An 18,570-nucleotide genomic window follows, 5' to 3' on the forward strand; every position below is an offset into this window, starting at 1 on the left:
TTATATAGCACTTTTCAGAGGAGTTGGAAAAATTATAATTAAAATTTAATAAAATACTATAAGAGTTCGTAGAGTAAACAGGCTACAAAATATACGAATGTTGGATTTTTAATTTTTGTAAATAATATCAGCGTTTTTGTGGTTTTATTTTCGCATGTTTCTTTGCGAATATTTTTCAGGCGCAGCAGGTACAAATGTAAAAAGTGCACTGAAATGTTTACCACTGGAATTCTTAATATTTTTTCACATGTTGTATGTGTTTGTTTTAAAGGTGTATAAGCTATCCGGATGTCTGCCTTATTTTTTCCCTTTCCGATAAATGTTTACGAGCGATTCTTCTCGTTCTGAATTCCGAATTTAATATATTTTGGGGTAACAACCTAAACGTGTGAACTCCCCAAAAGTGTAATAACATTTCAACGACCTACAAGTACGGAGTAAAAATGATTTTATTTAATGGGTTAGACGCAGCTTCTAAATGAAAAGCACCGAGAGCTTGAGGTGTAAAATGAGGTAATTCCGAATTTAAAAGTCAGAGCTCAGGTAAAAGAAAAAAAATAAAACAAAACTGGTTTTCGGATGATAACAAGATGGAATCAAAAAAAAAAAGAAAAAGAGGAATGAAAAGAGAGAAAAACCGGAAAGCTAGAAGTAAAAACAAAAAGCTAGTCAAGAAAGCGAAAAGCAACGTATAACTGTATTCTTATAAAGCATATTTAAGGAAATCAGCCCAAGCACATGGGATGTACAAACGTACAAACATATGTTTGTAAGATATTCAATGGAATCCAGTCACGACCCGCCGACGCAAAGTCAATTTGCAATGACAGTCTCGCAACCGCAAACGCAAAACAGTAAAGGCAAATAAAATGCAATCAATGTTTTAAAACCAATTAAATATGGTTGCACAAATTAAATTTTAACCGTCGGCAAACCGAACATAAAACACTAGTAGGCAATTATTGATATTTTAAAGTGTTTTTTGGCGTCACTGACACAGTTCGTGCTCTCTCGCTCTCTTTTATTTGCCTTTTCTTTTGTTGCTTTGCATGTGTGTTTCCCTTTTTTATTTTTTTGTGTGTTTGTTTGTTGCTTCTTTTTCCGTGTCTCTCTATTTCGAATGAGAAAATAACTCAAAATTCTCTGAATATTTCTTTTTATTGTCTGAGAGCACAGAACGGCAAAAACAAAAGGGAAACACAAACGCGTCACACACACACACACACACACACACACACACACACACACACTCAAATTAGTTGAGGCAACAACAATAGGCGATGACTATTGTTATTTAAGCACTGGCTGTTTTTTCTTCTTCTTCTTTTGCAAAAGCCACGCGACGATTGTTATGTTTCAAATGCAGTTTAGGGAAAAACATTTAAAACATTTAAATCAGCACAGTTTCGCGAAGCAAAAGCAATTACAAAACCAAAACACTTGAGGGCGCCGCGACGCGTGGAAAGGAGACGGCAGATTAAAAGACAAAGACAGCTGATGAGTACGTGGAAGCGGTGATTTTCGATTTGTTTTGTTTTTGCTATTGCTTTTACACGGTTCTCACTGTAATTTTTTTGTTCTTTTTAAATCCCTTTTTTATCAGGTATTTTGTATTTATCAATAGTTATAAATTAAATTAAAATTAAAAAATTAAAATCTTGTCTTATTTTTTCCGGCGATTTATCGGATTTTTTTTTCTCACATTTCTTTTTTGTTTTTATAGAATCCGAATGGAATTTACCAATGTTTTTCGTCTTTATGTTTTTGAACGGTAAACGGGCAAACGGAACATCGTGCGCAATAGCCTTGTTGAAACGCGCGCCTCCTTTTTAAAAATGAAATGAAAACAAACGACGAAACAATGATAGAGGTGGAGAAACAGATGCCAACACGGATGGCATCGATGTTTCCAAAATTCGGTTATATCGATGTTTGACGGAGAATATCGATGTTTATCCATCCATTTCACTCTCCTTCTGTAAGTTCAACGTGTCTCTTACATTTCGCAGTTAGTTTAAGGTTTAGCTACCATTTCGCTTTTAGTTCGACGATCAGCTAACATTTCACTGCAAAACACAAACCCCGCCAAAAAGCACGTAAATTCACCACTAGAGGTGTATGCCAACATGAATGTTTTCCCACCTCTAAGCATCACGGCGCTGGACAACATGTTGTTTGCCACGGTCAACATGTTGGCTGTCGAGGTGAATTTTCGTGCTTCTGGTGGGTTTGTGTTTTGCAGTGAAATGTTAGTGAACTAACAGAACAATGTAAGCTAAACGTCAAACTAACAGAAAGAGAGATTTCTTCCGCGTTCTCTCAATCTCAGAGAGCAAATTTGAAATTTGAGTTTGAATTTGAAACCGAATGACCGCAGCGCTGCCCACACAGCATTGATTTTCTACCAGAAAATTGACGCAAATTTAAAAAGAAAACAAACTGTAATGTAAGTAGTTTGTATCCATAACTGACATGAGGGCATACTATTTATTAACCGCTAATTCCGAACTGTGCTCCCTGTTAACCGCATCAAAAATGGTGGCAAGATCTGAGTGGTTTGTGTCTTAGCTAACGAAACCAATTTTGGACCATTACAATTCTAACATCTTAGGAATAAATCTTCATTTTTTCCCCAACCTATACTGTATTTAGTTTGCTTGTATTTTAAATGTTTTAAAAGGAAAAACAACTCCATCGACTTAAGTTTACCGTCAATTTAATTTAAGTGCAGAAATACTTTCCCGCCAAATTTAAAGTATGACCATTTGCAAGTGGGTACTTTTGAAAGCGTTTTTGGTATTTTAAGGGATGAAAGTTGCGGGCACTTTACAATTGCAGCTGATCGATCAAACAAAAAAATTGATACACAGGAATTCAGGAAAAAATGCTTTAAATATAGAAAGAGAAAGTGATTCATTGGCTCGCACGAAATGGACAAAAATTTGGATGAGGTGAGTAAACGACTTGGAAAGGTTTCAACCCTTTGATGGCCTAATAACTAGGATCCTTTGTGCTCTTCATAAAACACGCCTTGTTTTTTTTTCCAGGTCAAAGGCACCGTGCAAAAGAAGTTCAATGAAATCCGTGCGGCATTGCATATGAGGGAAAAGCTGCTCCTGCGACAGCTGGAAGTCATAGCGAACACTCGACAGCAGCAGCAGCTGCTGAAGAAGTCTACCAACGCAGTGGATAACTCCGATGCCAAGAGGGAGCACAGTGGCGTCCGTTTCATCCCGGGCGAGGGCGAAGATGCCGAGGAGCAGCTACTGACCGCCATCCGGAGCTATGGACACTTCCTGCTGGACAACAGTGACATGCAGCTGGCGCTGCAGGACTATCGCACCACGGGCCTGAGGAACGAGGACTACATAGAGCCGCTGGACGACCACGAGACCATGTACAAGTGCCTGCAGGACGGGAATGTGTCGTATCTAGACCTGGACGAGGATGGTGCCCCGCCAGAGGCCATTGTGGTGGACTTCTCGCGCAACAGAACGCTGATGGAGGACAATGCCAAGCGCTCCATCATCAACATCACACTGCAGGAAGCCAAGGACCTGATCAAGAAGGCAAAGATCAAAAGGGAAACCTATGTGCCGCCCTTGAACCTGGAGGAGCTGGATGACGAGCTGGAGTCCTCGATAGCCGAAGCCGTTTCCAGTTTGGGTCGCGAAACCTCGATTAAGTCGAAGAGCAGCGTTCAGGAACCACCGAAAACCAAGAGCCGCAAGCAACGTTTTAAGCCAAAGATCACTATAAACAATTGCAATGGCACCATCAACCTGCGCAACATTGCCAGCCTGACCATCAATTGCGCCAGCGAGGAGGCGGTCAGTGCGGAGATTCCTTTGGCCAAATCCGCCGATTCCAGTGCCACCGAACCCTCGAACTCCACGCCTACAACCACCGCCTCTAGTTCCAATTACTCCAGCAATGCCAGCTCCCGCTCGCAGTCGAAAAAGCAAAAGGCCAACAAAAAGCAGGAGAGGATTGAGCGCGAACCCAGCTCCGATTCCACGCCCACACCAGGACACCAGGGGCAACGCTACGAGGAGACCGAGATCCACGACGTCACCTGCGACTTCTACAATCGCCTCCTCAACGAGATCAAGAAGAGCATGGTGGAGAAGCCGCGCCGGACGTACCACCAAATGACGGAGCCGGTTCAAGCTGCCGCTGCCGATTCCAGCTGCGATGCCAACTCCAATCCCAGGCAGTCGTCGACTGCCAAGCAGGAACCCGTTTCGACCACCACATCGCTCACAAAGAGCGATTCGGGACCACAACTGCAGCCGGGCAAGCGGCTCATCCTCAAGAACTTCGAGAACCTCAAGATCATCCTGGAGGCGAACAGCGGCGACGAGGACTCATTCCATCCCGTGCAGATCGAGCAGTGGCTGGCGGAGATCATCTCGGAAACTGATCTGGAGCCCATGCAGAACACCGACATTCTGGAGCACAGCCGCATCCACAGCAGCGAGAGTCCCTGAAGCTGGGGATCCGCTATGTTCCAATCAATTTATCCTTAATGCACTCAGTATTTTTTACCCCATTATTTTATGTGTAGCTATAGTTTCCTTAATTTGTTTTTAGTTTAAATTTTAATCTTAGTTAGTTTTGATTTCTCAAAAGACCTGTGCTTATGTTTTTATTTTCAATCTTAAATTCATTTTGGCGGAACTGGAGTTGAAGAAATCTGATACAGCTTGGTTTCTTTTTCCATTCCTATAATATATCCAAGAATGCAAGTTTCTATATATATTTACATGAAAACAATTGTATTAAGTTGCATGAATTGCAGAATGTAAGTTTTCCCGCAAATTTGATTGTTCTCAAAATCTGGGATTTATAAATGTAAACAGATTACTGTCAAATTAAGAAGAAAAACTATTTAAATTCTTTCCTTAGATAAATTTGTATTAATAATTATATTTACCAAATCCTTTTCCGCCAAATTTTAATCAGAAACAAAAACCTACATAGTTTATCTACTTAATGCATTTGATTTTGTGATTTTTATCCTTTTGTAAGACTTGAACTCGTACCAATTTAGCAAGTAAGCTCCAGGCAGTGTTCAGAGCTCACCGTAGCCCCCATTTGTAAATGCAATCGCAGAGTCCACATTAAAGTGTTAATTGCCATCACAAATCGAATAGCTTTTGTTCAAGTTTGTTTTCTGGATCGACCGGTTCGACCGCTTGAATTTCGCCATGCAATTGAAATTCGGCATGTACCCGTTGCCCATTAGAATTCCAAATTCGGCTGATTGATAAGACCATTAAAATGTACATTCTAGTTTGTGTGTGTATTTTCGCAACATGGAGCGAGGCACTCTAACTAAAAGCACTAGTAATGGTGATTGAAGATAAGAGTGGACCTCTGTGGCGTGTAAAATTGAAGGTAATATAAAAGTAATGATTACAAAACTACTAAAGGATTTATCGCTCATATCTAAGTAAAAGCCTTAAAGTATTTCGAAATTATAGAAATCCATTAATTAAGTTGTGCCCCATTAATTATTTAACAGCTACCCTAAACTATATTTTAAAACATTGCACTATTACTTTTGTTAAAAAGTTATCGTTGTTGAGCTATAGCTTCAAGAAGTCCACTCTAATCTAAATGAAAATGGTGTTGAGACATAGAAGTTTTCGCCGTTGAGGTAGTGTTGATTACTTGACCCTTCCGATAATGTCCAGCAGGAAGGGCGTGAAGTAGGTGATGATGCAATCGGCTCCCGCCCGTCGGAATCCCTTCATGGCCTCCAGCACGGCCTCCTGGAGGTCAAAGGCTCCGGCCTTGGCGGCATGGTACAGCATAGCGTACTCCCCGGACACCTGGTAGACGTACAGCGTGTGGTAGGGATAGGAGTCCTTGGTGGATCGCAGGATGTCCAGATAGGGCATGCCCGGCTTGACCATCAGCATGTCGGCTCCCTCGGCCACGTCCCGCTGGATGGCTCTCATGGCCAGGCTCCTGGAGCCACTGGGCAGCTGGTAGCACCGGCGGTCCCCGAACTTCGGTGCGGATTGGGCCGCCTCCCGGAAGGGTCCGTAGAAGTTGGACGTGAACTTGGCGGAGTAGGCCAGCAGCGAGACACTGTTCATCTGGGCATCGATCAGGGCCTGCTTGATGGCCCTCACCCGGTTGTCCATCATGTCCGAGGGAGCCACTATGTGGGCACCAGCCCGGGCATAGGCCACGGCAATCTCCGCGATCCTCTTGATGCTGGGCCCGTTCTCCAGACCCGTCTCACCCAGGAGGCCACAGTGGCCGTGCGAGGAGTACGGACAGATGCACACATCGCAGGCGATGAGGAGATCCGGGAACCATTCCCGCAGCTTGGGCAGAGCCAGAACCACCGGGTTCTTGGCCGAGTCCGCATTGGAGGCCTGCTCGTCCTTCAGTTCGGGATCCACGACGCCAAAGAGCAACACCGAGGACAAGCCCTTGGCCACCAGCGGCTGCAGGTGCTCCCTCAGGCGGTTCAATCCGAATCTCGAGATTCCCGGCATGCTGGCAATCGGCTGAACATCGTCGTCGTTGCCCACGATGAACACCGGATACATCAGGTTGTGAGGGGCTATCTCGCATCCCGATTCCTGCAGCAGGCGCAGGGTGGCGTGGTGCATCCCACTGTGCAGTTTCCGCTCCATGGTCTCCGGTGGTTCGCTCCAGGTGAAAAGTGAAACGAACGTAACAAGTGAAACCTAACGTCCAAGTGCTCGCCGCGCGGTCATATTTAGTACCTCTTGTAGCGCGCTATTTTACAACACTTTTGTTTGAAGAAGATAGGGTGGTTCTTTGTAACGTATTGTTATTAAACAATCATTTAAAAACATAAAATTTACATATACATACTTACTTTTTTAAAGGAATATCTCAAAATAAATAATACGACACGTAAGCCATGTCAAATAACGACTAGCTACAGCAACAGCATATGAGTTATATGATTTATAACATATGTTTCAAAAACCATTTTTAACAATATACATTTTTCTAAAAAGGATAAACTAAAAATGAGACGCTAAATAAAAGGAACGTTACAAAAAATGTAATTTAACAACTTAACTTTATCCCACTTAACTTGGATCGATAAATAGATCAGCGTATAAATATGTATCACCTTAGCATAAACTTAACTAATTTTTGAAATTAAAGTAAATTTGCTTGCAAAACTCATTTTATTTAAACATCTGTTCTGTTACTTAAAATATATTTTATCATCCCTTCCAATCCAAAGTTTTTAACTCAAAAACCAGCCAAGTAAAACAGCGTCTTAAATTTCTGCGTACGACTATATATTTACTTTGTAATTTGTATCGTTTAAAATGTTTGGTATTAATCGTTATTACAGCATTAAAAGTTGGTGTTTCTGCTACGCTTCCGCACACCCTCATGCACACATTCTCGACCAGGCCTTTCCCGCCACAATTTGCTCGTTAATGGATAACTGAACATATTATGATCTACATATATAGATTTACACGTTATACGAAATATTACAAATAGTTTAGTTGTCCAACATTCTATGCTTAGGCGTAATTCAAATAAACACGAATACATAAGTTATTTAGCCTGTCCTTGCTTAAAGGTTGTACTTTTGACTTAATTTTAGCATTGAAATCAATGGACGAGAAACGGAACTAAAGCCTAACTTAAGCGTAAACGAATTGGGTTCAGTATTTGGTTTCGGTTTGGTTTTCAATTGTAAGTAACAGCCATTGGAAGTGCGTGTTTTCTTTTGTTTGGGTCTTGTTGCGATGGTTTCGATGATGGTCGATCAGCTTGTGCTTATCCGTACGATGGACTAAGAAACCAGTGTGTGGTGGTAGTGCACACGCTTCTTGCGACGCCTTGGTCGCGGTTTCAATAGCCCCACATTTCCCCTATCCTTATCCTTGTCCTTGTCCCCATCCTGCTCCTGCTCCTGCTCCCGAACTCCTGTTGCTGCTCCATGGAGAGTGACTGTGTAGGAATGCAACTGGAGCATCTCCGGACTCTGACTCCTTCTGTGTGATGCTGGTGTGTGATTGGCGGTTGTTGGTGCGCTTAAAGTAGCTACTGCTGATGCTGCTGCTGCTGCTGCTGCTGAACAATCCCCCTGAGCTTGTCAGGCGAAGGTCACTTGGTAGAAGAGCCACTCTTCCATGAACGACGGCACAAACGCCTTGGTGGTGGTGAACTTCACCTTGGGACGCAGCAGCTCCAACTGCTCCTCGAACAGACGCAGCTGCACCTTGCAGGTGGAACCATTGCCGTGAGTCAAATACTTGCCATCTGCCTTCAGCACATTGAACGAGTGCTCGAAGATCGTGCGGATAAAGTCCCAGGTCTCGCCCTCCGGAGCATCGGTTATGGGAATATCCGTGAGATCCCCGAACACGTAGTCGAACTTGCGGCCCTGGGCAATGAATTTCTTCAAGTACTCCACACAGTCGCCCACAATGATCTCATACTGCTCGGTCTTGCGCTTCTCCAACACATCGCCACAGATCACGCTGAGGTACTTGTTGCACGTCTGCATGACAAGCTCATCAATCTCCAGCATCACCACATGCTTTGGATTCTCCTTTAGCAACTCGTACAGCAAAGCTCCATCGCCGCCGCCCAGGATGCAGATCTCCTTGCCCTCGTAGTTCTCGACGCCGCGACACATTAGGGTCTCCGTGTAGATCAAATCGGATTCAGCAATGTCTGGAGGGGGACGACCATTTAAAAGCATTAAAATCAGTACTTCAGAAAATCTATATTAGCTTTTACGGCAAATTAACTTGTAAATTTAAAATATATTTTATATTTAGCCAAAAGCCCCCTTAAGCTCTTCAAATATAAAATCTCACAAATGTTTTGGCAGTAAGGTAGTAAATAATATGTTGTTTGCTTGCATATTTATGAAAACGGCCATGTTAAAGCTATTATATTATTTTAAAATTTACATTTAAGGTTGTCAACAAATTAAATACAAATAAAGACAAAAATGAATATGTAGAATGTTGTTCTTTCAATTTGCTGCTTTAAAATGTTAAACATTGTTTTCTGGCATATATACGTGACCTTATGCACTATAAGTGACCCTATGGCACCATCGTCAATCGATTGCTGACCCTGACACCGTTCGCGAATATTATGTGTAAACTGTATAGTACTTGTAATGTTCATATATGCGTATATCTTGACTTACTTTGCAGTTCGTCCAGCAGCAGCATGTTGCCCAGCGTCTTCGAGTGCATGATTTGAATCTTCTGGAAGGGCGAACGCGCCTCGAAAACCACCTTGTCGATGTCGTACTCGATGATGCGCTCATCTGCGAAAGAGTGCAATTGATTAGTGATGCCTCAGTGGCCACATTAAGTGTGATATTGATTACGAATACTGATTTCGGCTCAATTGTTATAGGCGGCGCATGCAGAGAAACAAGTTTGACAAACAAATGCATCGGAATCTTACGGAAAAACAAAGAGATGCGCAAAATCAGAAGACTGAACGGAAAATGGACTGAAATGATCTATCATGCTGGGTGCCACTAGAAGAACTCGGATAACATCAGCTCGGTGGTGGTGGTGGGTGGTGTGGTGGTGCTGCATACGCTCAACGGTCATACGTTCACACATTTCGGATGACATACAGTACAGTAGCGGTAGAACGAGTAGTAGTAGTTGCTCTATACTTGCAATATGGGTAACCAAACGGATTGGGATTGCCTTACCTGACGATGGGAAATACCTGGAGACATCGCCGCGCTTCAGCGTCGGCAGCTTCTGGGCCTTGATGGCCTTCAATTTGACAGCCAGGACATTCTCCAGGCTCTTACCGCTCTGCGGATGTTCGTTCGTCAGTGTTTCATTGTTTTATTTCGATTTTTTATAGAGCGTGATGTTGTTTTTGTGGTGGTTTTGGTGTTGTTGAAGTTGATAGTTCAGGAACCAATATAAATGCGAGCGTACGACGAGGAGCGTTACGAGTACGATATTCGATATCGAGGCGGGGCAGGTGACACATGTGCGTTGGGGCGTAAGTAGTATAATTCAATATTTTACACATTTATTCACAGTTCGAGGCAATTTAGGTTTAATTTTTGGTCCAGGAGATGTGGCAGCGGTTGTTCATGATGATCGATGATCGGTCGAGTGTCGATGGAATAGATATGAAAATAAAAAGTAATTCAAATTAAAAATAATCTCAAAAAGTGGGGAAGCTAAACAGCAGTGATGCCAATACCTATTGAAAAATAGAAAATAACTGAAGAAAATACGATAACATAAGAACATTTCTCAAGGAAAGTTTTTTTTGTTGTTCAAGAAACTACAAAAAGTTCTTGAAACAGAAACAAACATTTTGAATTGAATGGTAGATAAATGTTTTCCTTATATCTTAAAACTTATATTGATAATTTCTTTAAAAACAGGTTTTAATTTCCTAGATCGTTTTCTTGGGTAAACTTTTTATTTGCTAAACTCAAATAAAATTGTAGCAATAACGATTTATGATATTATTATGTATGTATATATTTCAATTATTAATATTATTTGACGTATAGATCTTTTGGTAGTATAATTAATAAAATGTTTAACAAAATCCAGAATAAAAAAATTTTAAATATATGTTTTAAGGGCTAGTTTAAAATTCATTCAAAAGACAAGGAAAGTAAAAAGGTAAATTCAAAAAGCAAACATAAAGTAAGGAAAGATTGGCATCACTGCTATAAAAGATTCAAGGACCTTCTGAAAAGTTGGAGAAACTAGCATGCAGGAACTGCCTAGAGAAGTTATGCCCCTAGGAGGTAACACTATGCTAACATGATCTGTGGTTGTGGAAATGTGCAGAGATAACGAGGCGGTTCAGATTTCTTATTGGTGGAAACGACAATTTGGTGAATTTACAACTTCTGAAATTCGGTGACCCAAGCAGGTGTCCAATTCAGGTGATAGTCATGAGGGTTGTTACTTTTGTTTCTTTTTTTGGTTTTTTCTTTGGTGGCGGCAATCGGAAATTCTAGTGGTTCTTGAAAAACTGCACGGGTGTTCTAGATTCTGCAGTGGAATTTTGAAAAGAATTTCGGCATATATTGTAGGTTGTATGTAAAGTGAGTTTCGAGTAAATATTTATTGCAAATGGAACTAGCAGAAACTAAACTGGATTTGGTTGATTGATTGTACATAAGTTGCATTAAGTTCGACCAACCTGAGCTAGTCATGTATATGTCGATATATCCGCCGCGTTTAATCGGCGGCAAGTACTTGGACCGATCGGAATCAAATTTCTGGCGCAGAATCAGTTCCACTGTGCGCATGGTCTGCAATGGTAATTTCCATTTGTTAAGTCCTTGCAAGGCGGATGTGTGTGGGCAGCTGGGGGGCACGATGGCAAAATTAAAATAATGGAAGGTGACCTTCAACCGCCGAGCGGGAAACTCTTCGAACGACCCACCACCACCACTCACACCAGATGACACAGGCAGCCCGGCCCAACAAAACCTATTTTTAGTCCAAATACTTGATACTTATGAAAAAGGAAAGTGAACAGAACGAATAAGGGAATATATAGCGGGCCATGCAAATATGCATGTGGTGATTGTGTGTGCAAGCATATTGCAAAATCGCAAAAATTACAATAAAAGGCTCAGCCACACGCGGATTGCGAAATCCAACAACCCGAACTAACAGCAAGCTGTCCTAAGCAGAACACGATGCCGGCTAGATAAGGAAAGTTCCACAACAGCTGCGCTCAAAATAATAATAGCATATATTGGAATTTAAAATAACTTTGGGTAAAAACAGTGGGTTTTCAATATGTATATTTTGTGTACGAAATGCCAATAAAACCATACGTTTTCCTCCGGATATTTATCTTCATAGTTATAGAATCCCCTACATTTTTTTTTTTTGTCGAGTATATCAATTTTTATACCCTTTTTTTTCTTGTTGTATTAAAAGGGCAACGGCTAACTAATTTTAACTCTGTTCTTTTAGTTTGCTTAAAAAAATGTGTATTTACTATAGCCCAACTCCTTCTCTGATATTAATCACTGTAATTGTTTTTATATTTTTAAAAAAATGTGCATAACACACTATGTTTTCGAACATTATAAAAAGTGTTTGTAAAGTTAAATATCATATGAATATGTATTTTTGCGTTTAATGATTTATATATTTATTTGTAACAAAAAACACCAAATATTTTATGTCTGGAAGATATTAACATAAAAATTATAGATCATATAAATACTTATTTTTCAATTTGTTTTTGCAGTTAAAATTGAATAATAAGTAACTTTTCTGCAAGACTTGAATATTTTTTGTTTATTACTTTATTAGTATTTTTTATAAATAAATTGAAATAAGAAGGCATTAAAAAGTAACCCAATTCGCAAGACAGTGAATTGTATAAATTGATGCTAATTGAATGCTCTTAAGTGTTTGGCTATAAGTGTATAGGCATACATGGGCCTGCTCTTTTTTTGTCGTAATTTCGTATACTTAAATTAGAAGTTATGAACTAAATTTCTCCTTTTTTAGTAACCAAACCAAGTTATTTATAATTGGGGTTCCTAGTAGTATCTTTTATAGATTTTAAGTTAAAAGCTATTTGCTTATTATCGGACTTTAAAATGTTTGCGTATGAGGTTATAGGCATATAGTGTGGTTCTTGTAAAAAGAGGCGAGAACAGTTAATATAAAATATTATTTGCCATAAAAAAGGAGAGGTAAGAGCCCGCCTATCTTTGACAAAAATTTAATGGTCTCTGTGGGCGGTGTTTCTCCGTAGTTGTTGTATAAGAACCATGCCCAGGGCCTAGGCGCATCCAATCAATAGATCTCGAATCGGACCCACGTGCGCCGCCCCAAAATAGAAATAAAAACGGGACTGGGGCTGCGAGTTAACCTAGCAAAGCCCAGCTAAAAAGGCAATGTGCTATGGAGGTACATACATACATATGTAGGTGTTAGATAATAGAACCGGGGAAAGTGATGGCTGGGGGCCACTAGAGGCTGAGGCCAAGGACGGACGGACTGACCCTGACCAAGTGCCGGGGATGTGAGCACGGAAAATGGTCAAGAGCACACACACCAGCCCCCATTTTTACACCCACACATAAATCATAAACCATATACCATACGAACAATACTGGAATGCAAGTGCGCGGAAAATCAATTTTACATGGTGGGTGGAGAAAACCCTTTCCCAATCTAATCAGCCGCGACTCGGCAACGGGCGGTAAATGTGGGGGTGTTTTTTTTTTTGTTGGGTGTTTGAGTCGAATTTTCAACCAAGGAATCTACACTTTGGACTTCCTACGTACGTCGAAGGATATGCTCGGCTCCTTGCCGTCGGGCAGAAAGTACTCCACGTTGAGGGTCAGCAGACCGTGCTGGAAGATCCGACAGGTAATCACCGTGTCCTTGTTCTCGTGCAGCACCGCAAAGTATCCGTTCTCCGGCGACTCCATCGAGTAGGCCAGCTCCAGCTGGGGGAACACCTGCTCCAGCTCGCTCCGCAGGATCTTCGCCACCTTCAGGCGCGACTCTTCGTCGGCGGTTTTGTTTTTGTCCAGCGTAAAATCAAACAGTATTGTCTGGGCCGCCATGGTGTTGAAATTCAGTGAAACAAAACCGTAGAACCGCGAACCCGAAACAGTGCCACCCGCCGATAACGATAAATGTAATTCCACAGTCAGTGTTGCCAGATCTGAAAACGGCTTCGTCCTAAATAATCTCGACCACCCCCGATTTCCCGCTAAAAAATCCAGTTTTCCGCCTTAATTCAAACGTTGAACTATTTTGGGTATTCCCTAATGGGGCTATGACACTACATAGTTGGAATCATTCATCAATTTTCAGCCATTGAGGTAACGACCCAAAATGTTTCCTGCTGAAATTGTTAAGCACTGTTTTTATCACACATCTATTTTACATGATGTTTGTTAGCTGAGCTTGCTTAGTCCTGGCTCTGACTTGAATTAAAGAAAAGTACCATGGAAAGGCAAACGGTCGTTTAGCTAAAACCTAAATTATTTACCATTGCTATTTTTAAAAAATTTTACTATTTTACTAAGCGGTAAATATTTTAATAAGCCGTCCCATCGATAGTGTCGATGATTGCTAAATTTCAATATCGCAAGTATCGATATCTTATCGGTGGCTGGTTACCCACTTGCCACCACTAAATCGCAGTTCCCACGGCACGGGCCGCACTTGCTCCCAATTTTCGTAAACAACTTAAAAACGCGGCAGTTCTGTTGAAATTACATAAATCTCTCTGATGACTGTGGCATAAAGACATAGAAGGTACTGTGCGCGCCATAAGAAACATACCAGAAAGGTCTTCCTGGCGCACCTGAACCTGAACTTGAACGTCGCGTGTGTTGTTGCTGCTTTTATGCTAGACGTAGGCCAAGCAAACAACAACAGCTAAAACAACAACAAAAACAAGGCTGCTGGCGGCAACAATGGTCTGCTAATTATAAATCTCTCGATCCCAGAGAATCGAGAATCATCAGACGACGTTCATTGTGCTCGTGTTCAGAGATGTTAAATGTGTGGGCGCCGCAGCATGCCAATGTTGTTACGTCGTCGTCGTCGGCAACAGCACCCACCCACCCTCTGCGCCCAACCACCCCCTTAGTTCACCCCCAAATCCTCCCCTTTCGTTTTATTTCGCGGTGGTGTCGCCACAGTTATTACCCAGCATATTGATTTTCTGAATCCTTTCAGCTCTCTGGCGCCGGATCCCCATATTTACCTGCCGGTGAGTAAGTGTTTTAAACCCTTTGTACTGCCAACTAACCAGTATAAAATCCTACAGGCCCAACCCGTAACACACGCAATCCCCGCCAGTCAACCCAATTAGCCTGATTTCGAGTACGTCATCGCCGGGCCCAAAATAATTTGCATTGCGCTGTCGGGCAGCCAAAAACGCCGGACCAAAGTCGCCTTTTGCATTGTGCTCGATGGTGACGTCTGGCTTTACTATTTATATGGCCAGCGGGCCAGAGGCCATAGCACAATGAGCTGGGTTCGAGAGATCTGCCAGATAGCGCTAATTTACTTGACAAAAGGCACGGGCGCGATGACCACTTAGCACCCCAGATGATAGCTACATTTCGGTTCGAACCAATTCAGCCACCATGCAGCACAGCAGCGCGGGCAGCGAGGAGCGGATCACCAGTTCCACCAGCAGCCCCAGGTCCGGCCACAAGACCGCTGGCTCCCTGTTTGGGCTGCTGAGCAAGCGACCCAGCAAAGTAGAGCCCCATCCTGTGACCCCCGAATCCCCAAGGGTCCACCAAAGACCCCTGTCCGCCTGCGGACAGTACGATGTGAGTTTCGCCAAGTGCAGTGCCGAGACGGCCGGCAATCATGTGAACAACAATGGCAGCAACCACAAGAGCCAAACCCTGCCGCTGGAGAAGTCGCACAGCGGCCTGATCAGCTTCCACAGGCGCGCCAAGCCCTCGAAGAGCAAGAATCACTCGCACCGCCACAGCACGGATGCAGGATCCCAGAGCGATGGAGGAGCCGACGTGGTAATGCGGCGCAAGTCGCCCAAACACCGATCGCCGAATCACAACCGCTTCAGCCACCAGTTCAGTCTGTGCTGCAAGGCGGAGAAGAAACCGCTGACGCCACCTGTCACTGTGCGGTACAACTCCATCCCGGATAGCAACAGCGTGCTGCGGCGGGACAACCTCTCGCTCAGCTGGAGCATGGTGGACAACAACTCGGTGTCGCTGCACTCCAGCGAGGGATCCTCCCATCGACCGCGTCCGTCCAGCGAGTGTGCTAGTGCCCCCGAGTCGCCGGTGGCCACCAAAACCTTCTTTGCCCAGTGCAGTCCGGCTGCGGCCAGCGCTTCGGTGGCCAGGAGCGAAAGTCTACAGAACCGATCGCCCATCAGACCCATTGCTGTATCTGCCTGTCGTTCCCGACTGCGTCTAAAGCTCTATCCACCCGGGCAGGAGCTGCCGCCGCTGCAGTCCGCCGAGGAGCCGGGGGACATTAAGAGAGCCACCACGCCACAGCACATGTCTTCGCCCAATATTGCCACCCAGCCAGATGAAATAGAACCCATGCAGGAGCAGCCCGGCGTGAGGTTTATGTCGCACGAGAACATGACCCTCCAACGACAAGGATCGGGCTCCAATCTGGCCCGCCAGACTCTGATGGCGGCACACGCACTGAATCTTATCCCAGCGGACAAGGCCAGGGAACGAAGCTATCTGGATGGCCGGCTGGGATCGTCTTCGCTGTTGGGACCCAGTGAACTAAGTCGCGTGCTGCCGCAAAAGGAGGTCACCATCTTCGTGGGCACGTGGAACATGAATGGACACAGTCCACCAAAGTAAATAAGAAATAAATAAATCCCAAAAAAATCAATTCTTATTTTAATTATTTTGATTTCAGACAACTAAACGACTTTGTGTTGCCGCCCAATGTGGAGCACGTTCCCGATATTGTGGTAATGGGCACCCAGGAGTCCACGCCCGACCGTTTTGAGTGGGAAGTGACCATTCAGGAGACGCTAGGACCTTCCCACGTGCTCTTCCACGCCACAACACTGGGCACTCTCCACCTGGCGGTTTACATGCGACGGGATCTGATCTGGTACTGCTCGGTTCCCGAGGATGCCTCCATGTCCGTGCGCACGGGATCCGCCTTTCGCACCAAGGGAGCCGTGGCCATATCCTTTTGCCTATTCGGCACATCTATGCTGTTCGTGACCTCGCATTTAACGGCGCACCAGCAGAAGGTGAAGGAGCGGGTGTCGGACGTGAAGCGCATTATCAATGCTCTGGACTTGCCGAGGAATTTGCCTAATCTGCGGCATAAGAATAAGGATGTAACGCAGAACTTTGACAATGTGTTCTGGTGCGGCGATCTGAACTTTCGGCTGGGCGAGCCGCGTGAGAAGCTGCTGGAGTGGATTCAGAATACCAAGTTTCCGCTGCCATCGCACTTGCCGCACGGCTACATGCACACGGATCAGTTGACTTCCGTGCTGGCGGATGGCGCCGCTTTTCGCGGATTTATGGAGGCGAACATCACATTTCCACCCACGTACAAGTACGATCCGGGAAGCCAGAACTTTGACACCTCGTCGAAGCAACGGGCGCCCGCTTATACTGATCGGATCCTCTACAAGTACCGCCAAATGCAGGGCCTGGTCATCCGTCGGCAGACTCTTGTGCCGGGCGTGTCCACGCCCACGCAGCCCTACGTCCAGTGCCTGCTCTACGACTCGGTGCCGTCGATAACCACCTCGGACCACAAGCCGGTTTGGGCGCTCTTCCGAACACTCATCCGAGCAGGAACCGATGCGTAAGCTCGACATTCTTTGGTTCCATTGAACTGCTAGTTAACTTTGTCTTTATTTCAGAATTCCCCTGGCTGCTGGCCTCTTCAGCCGCGACATTTACCTGGAGGGAATGCGACGGCGATTGAATAACCAATATACCGGCGCCTCGGCCGTGTGTGTGCTACAGTAAACTACTGAGATGCTAACCAAAGCTAGGAATAGTAGGCTTTCTTTCGGCCCTTCACCTACCTGGGAATCTATTTAGTCATTACTCGAATCTCAAAGTACTAGTCAATGCTTTCCTACGGTTGTGTGACGTCTTTGTAGTACCCCGATTAGATTGTTATCTAGTGCGCTTTCGGATACCTAAATAACGATTTAGCCGTGACTTACCCTGCAATGCTGCGGTGGTTCTTAGGCGCTGCCTTTCGCCTCGAGGCCTTAGTCGTAATACGTTCCTTATGAGATTATTGAATACATACTCGAGCAGCAATTCTGTACCTCTACTCTGAAGCACAAGCTTAGTCTGTAGTTAAACTAAATCTGTTAGTTAAAGTTTAGTCAAATATTAAAATGAAATCGAAATATTAATTACTTTGAATGTGTAATCTAAACTAGCAGTAAATATACTATATGAATCTGGCAAAGAGCTTTATTAATTGTTGAAATACATTTAATATTTATTGTTAGCTTTATTATTTAATTCTTTAGTTTTTCTAAGAGTTACTGTTGAATTACGTATAGTGAAGTTTATTATTATTATAATTTACAAACGGAATTAATTTTTAATTTGTTATAAGCAAGCGTTAAGTTTTGTTTACTTTTATTAAACGGTTGAGCTCGACGGTTCCTTACTTAAATGCGAAAATTGCAGCGGGTGGCACTCGACAAAAACAAAAGCTCCGAGTCGTTTATACCCCGAAAATGCGCCAAAAACGACCGGAAAGACCAACTCCGATCCCCAAACCCGCGGCAGCCAATACGCCACTCGGACACACACACGCAAATATGTTAAACTTTTGACCAATTTCAACTTGAGTTGGTTGCCATCGGACACACTCCGGGGGCAGCAATTTATTGGATGACGATGGCGATTGGATGGCGCTTGATGGCCATGCTGCAGTCGCACTGCCACTGGCACCGCCACTTGTGCGCCATACAAGTGGCCTCGCGGTCTCCTACCATCTACCTTCAACCTGCTGCCTGCCACCTCCGCCCATTTCCACCCATCACCTCATTTTGCAAGTGCAACTCCACCCAAAAAAGCCATTT

At 43.7% G+C, this 18,570-nt stretch overlaps 5 protein-coding genes across 17 annotated transcripts in view; 2 read left to right on the plus strand and 3 right to left on the minus strand.

Annotated features, from left to right (window-relative positions):
* The window catches only part of LOC128257972 (palmitoyltransferase app), a 62,152-nt gene extending 60,299 nt beyond the window's left edge, over positions 1-1,853 (minus strand). For 2 of the 11 annotated variants that reach the window (XM_052989316.1, XM_052989307.1), the window contains exon 1: positions 1,742-1,853. The gene's annotated coding sequence lies outside the window, so the exon portion shown is untranslated. Of the gene's footprint in view, positions 1-1,427; positions 1,533-1,702 lie in introns of those variants that run through there. The other 9 variants (XM_052989319.1, XM_052989320.1, XM_052989312.1 and 6 more) reach the window with 9 other exon arrangements.
* A 950-nt stretch (positions 1,854-2,803) lies between these two features.
* Positions 2,804-4,753, plus strand: LOC128257389 (uncharacterized). The gene is made up of 2 exons (XM_052988386.1): positions 2,804-2,951; positions 3,048-4,753. Exons 1-2 carry the CDS (start codon positions 2,931-2,933, stop codon positions 4,488-4,490), a joined length of 1,464 nt encoding a protein of 487 aa, XP_052844346.1. The 5' UTR covers positions 2,804-2,930; the 3' UTR covers positions 4,491-4,753.
* Positions 4,754-5,295: 542 nt separating this feature from the next.
* LOC128257390 (delta-aminolevulinic acid dehydratase) lies at positions 5,296-6,740 on the minus strand. Its single transcript, XM_052988387.1, has one exon. The coding sequence runs from the start codon at positions 6,654-6,656 to the stop codon at positions 5,673-5,675; it is 984 nt and encodes a 327-aa protein (XP_052844347.1). The 5' UTR covers positions 6,657-6,740; the 3' UTR covers positions 5,296-5,672.
* A 542-nt stretch (positions 6,741-7,282) lies between these two features.
* LOC128257442 (spermine synthase) lies at positions 7,283-13,674 on the minus strand. Of its 3 annotated transcripts, none has more exons than XM_052988453.1 (4): positions 13,307-13,674; positions 11,188-11,299; positions 9,188-9,310; positions 7,283-8,700 (listed from the first exon to the last, which is right to left on the minus strand). In XM_052988453.1, the coding sequence occupies exons 1-4, from the start codon at positions 13,589-13,591 to the stop codon at positions 8,117-8,119; spliced, it is 1,104 nt and encodes a 367-aa protein (XP_052844413.1). In that variant the 5' UTR covers positions 13,592-13,674; the 3' UTR covers positions 7,283-8,116. The 3 variants fall into 3 exon arrangements, with proteins under 3 accessions (XP_052844413.1, XP_052844414.1, XP_052844415.1); XM_052988454.1 differs by lacking the exon at positions 11,188-11,299 and adding an exon at positions 9,713-9,821 and having other exon boundaries at positions 13,307-13,672; XM_052988455.1 differs by lacking the exon at positions 11,188-11,299 and having other exon boundaries at positions 13,307-13,562.
* Positions 13,675-14,153: 479 nt separating this feature from the next.
* On the plus strand, positions 14,154-17,945 carry LOC128257446 (inositol polyphosphate 5-phosphatase E). The gene is made up of 5 exons (XM_052988458.1): positions 14,154-14,291; positions 14,718-14,751; positions 14,809-16,344; positions 16,407-17,321; positions 17,380-17,945. The coding sequence occupies exons 3-5, from the start codon at positions 15,131-15,133 to the stop codon at positions 17,486-17,488; spliced, it is 2,238 nt and encodes a 745-aa protein (XP_052844418.1). The 5' UTR covers positions 14,154-14,291; positions 14,718-14,751; positions 14,809-15,130; the 3' UTR covers positions 17,489-17,945.
* Positions 17,946-18,570: the final 625 nt, after the last annotated feature.

Source organism: Drosophila gunungcola, assembly GCF_025200985.1.
Source record: "Drosophila gunungcola strain Sukarami chromosome 3L unlocalized genomic scaffold, Dgunungcola_SK_2 000002F, whole genome shotgun sequence".
NCBI lineage: Eukaryota > Metazoa > Arthropoda > Insecta > Diptera > Drosophilidae > Drosophila > Drosophila gunungcola.

Coding starts and splice junctions, on each gene's coding strand:
- LOC128257389 (XM_052988386.1), top strand. CDS start 2,931: ATGGACAAAAATTTGGATGAG. Junction 2,952..3,047: donor TGGACAAAAATTTGGATGAG/GTGAGTAAACGA, acceptor TTTTTTTTCCAG/GTCAAAGGCACCGTGCAAAA.
- LOC128257442 (XM_052988453.1), bottom strand. CDS start 13,591: ATGGCGGCCCAGACAATACTGTTTGATTTTACGCTGGACAAAAACAAA. Junction 9,311..11,187: donor CATATACATGACTAGCTCAG/GTTGGTCGAACT, acceptor ACTCTTTCGCAG/ATGAGCGCATCATCGAGTAC. Junction 8,701..9,187: donor GCTGCTGGACGAACTGCAAA/GTAAGTCAAGAT, acceptor GTCCCCCTCCAG/ACATTGCTGAATCCGATTTG.
- LOC128257390 (XM_052988387.1), bottom strand. CDS start 6,656: ATGGAGCGGAAACTGCACAGTGGGATGCACCACGCCACCCTGCGCCTG.
- LOC128257446 (XM_052988458.1), top strand. CDS start 15,131: ATGCAGCACAGCAGCGCGGGCAGCGAGGAGCGGATCACCAGTTCCACC. Junction 16,345..16,406: donor AATGGACACAGTCCACCAAA/GTAAATAAGAAA, acceptor TTTTGATTTCAG/ACAACTAAACGACTTTGTGT. Junction 17,322..17,379: donor ATCCGAGCAGGAACCGATGC/GTAAGCTCGACA, acceptor TCTTTATTTCAG/AATTCCCCTGGCTGCTGGCC.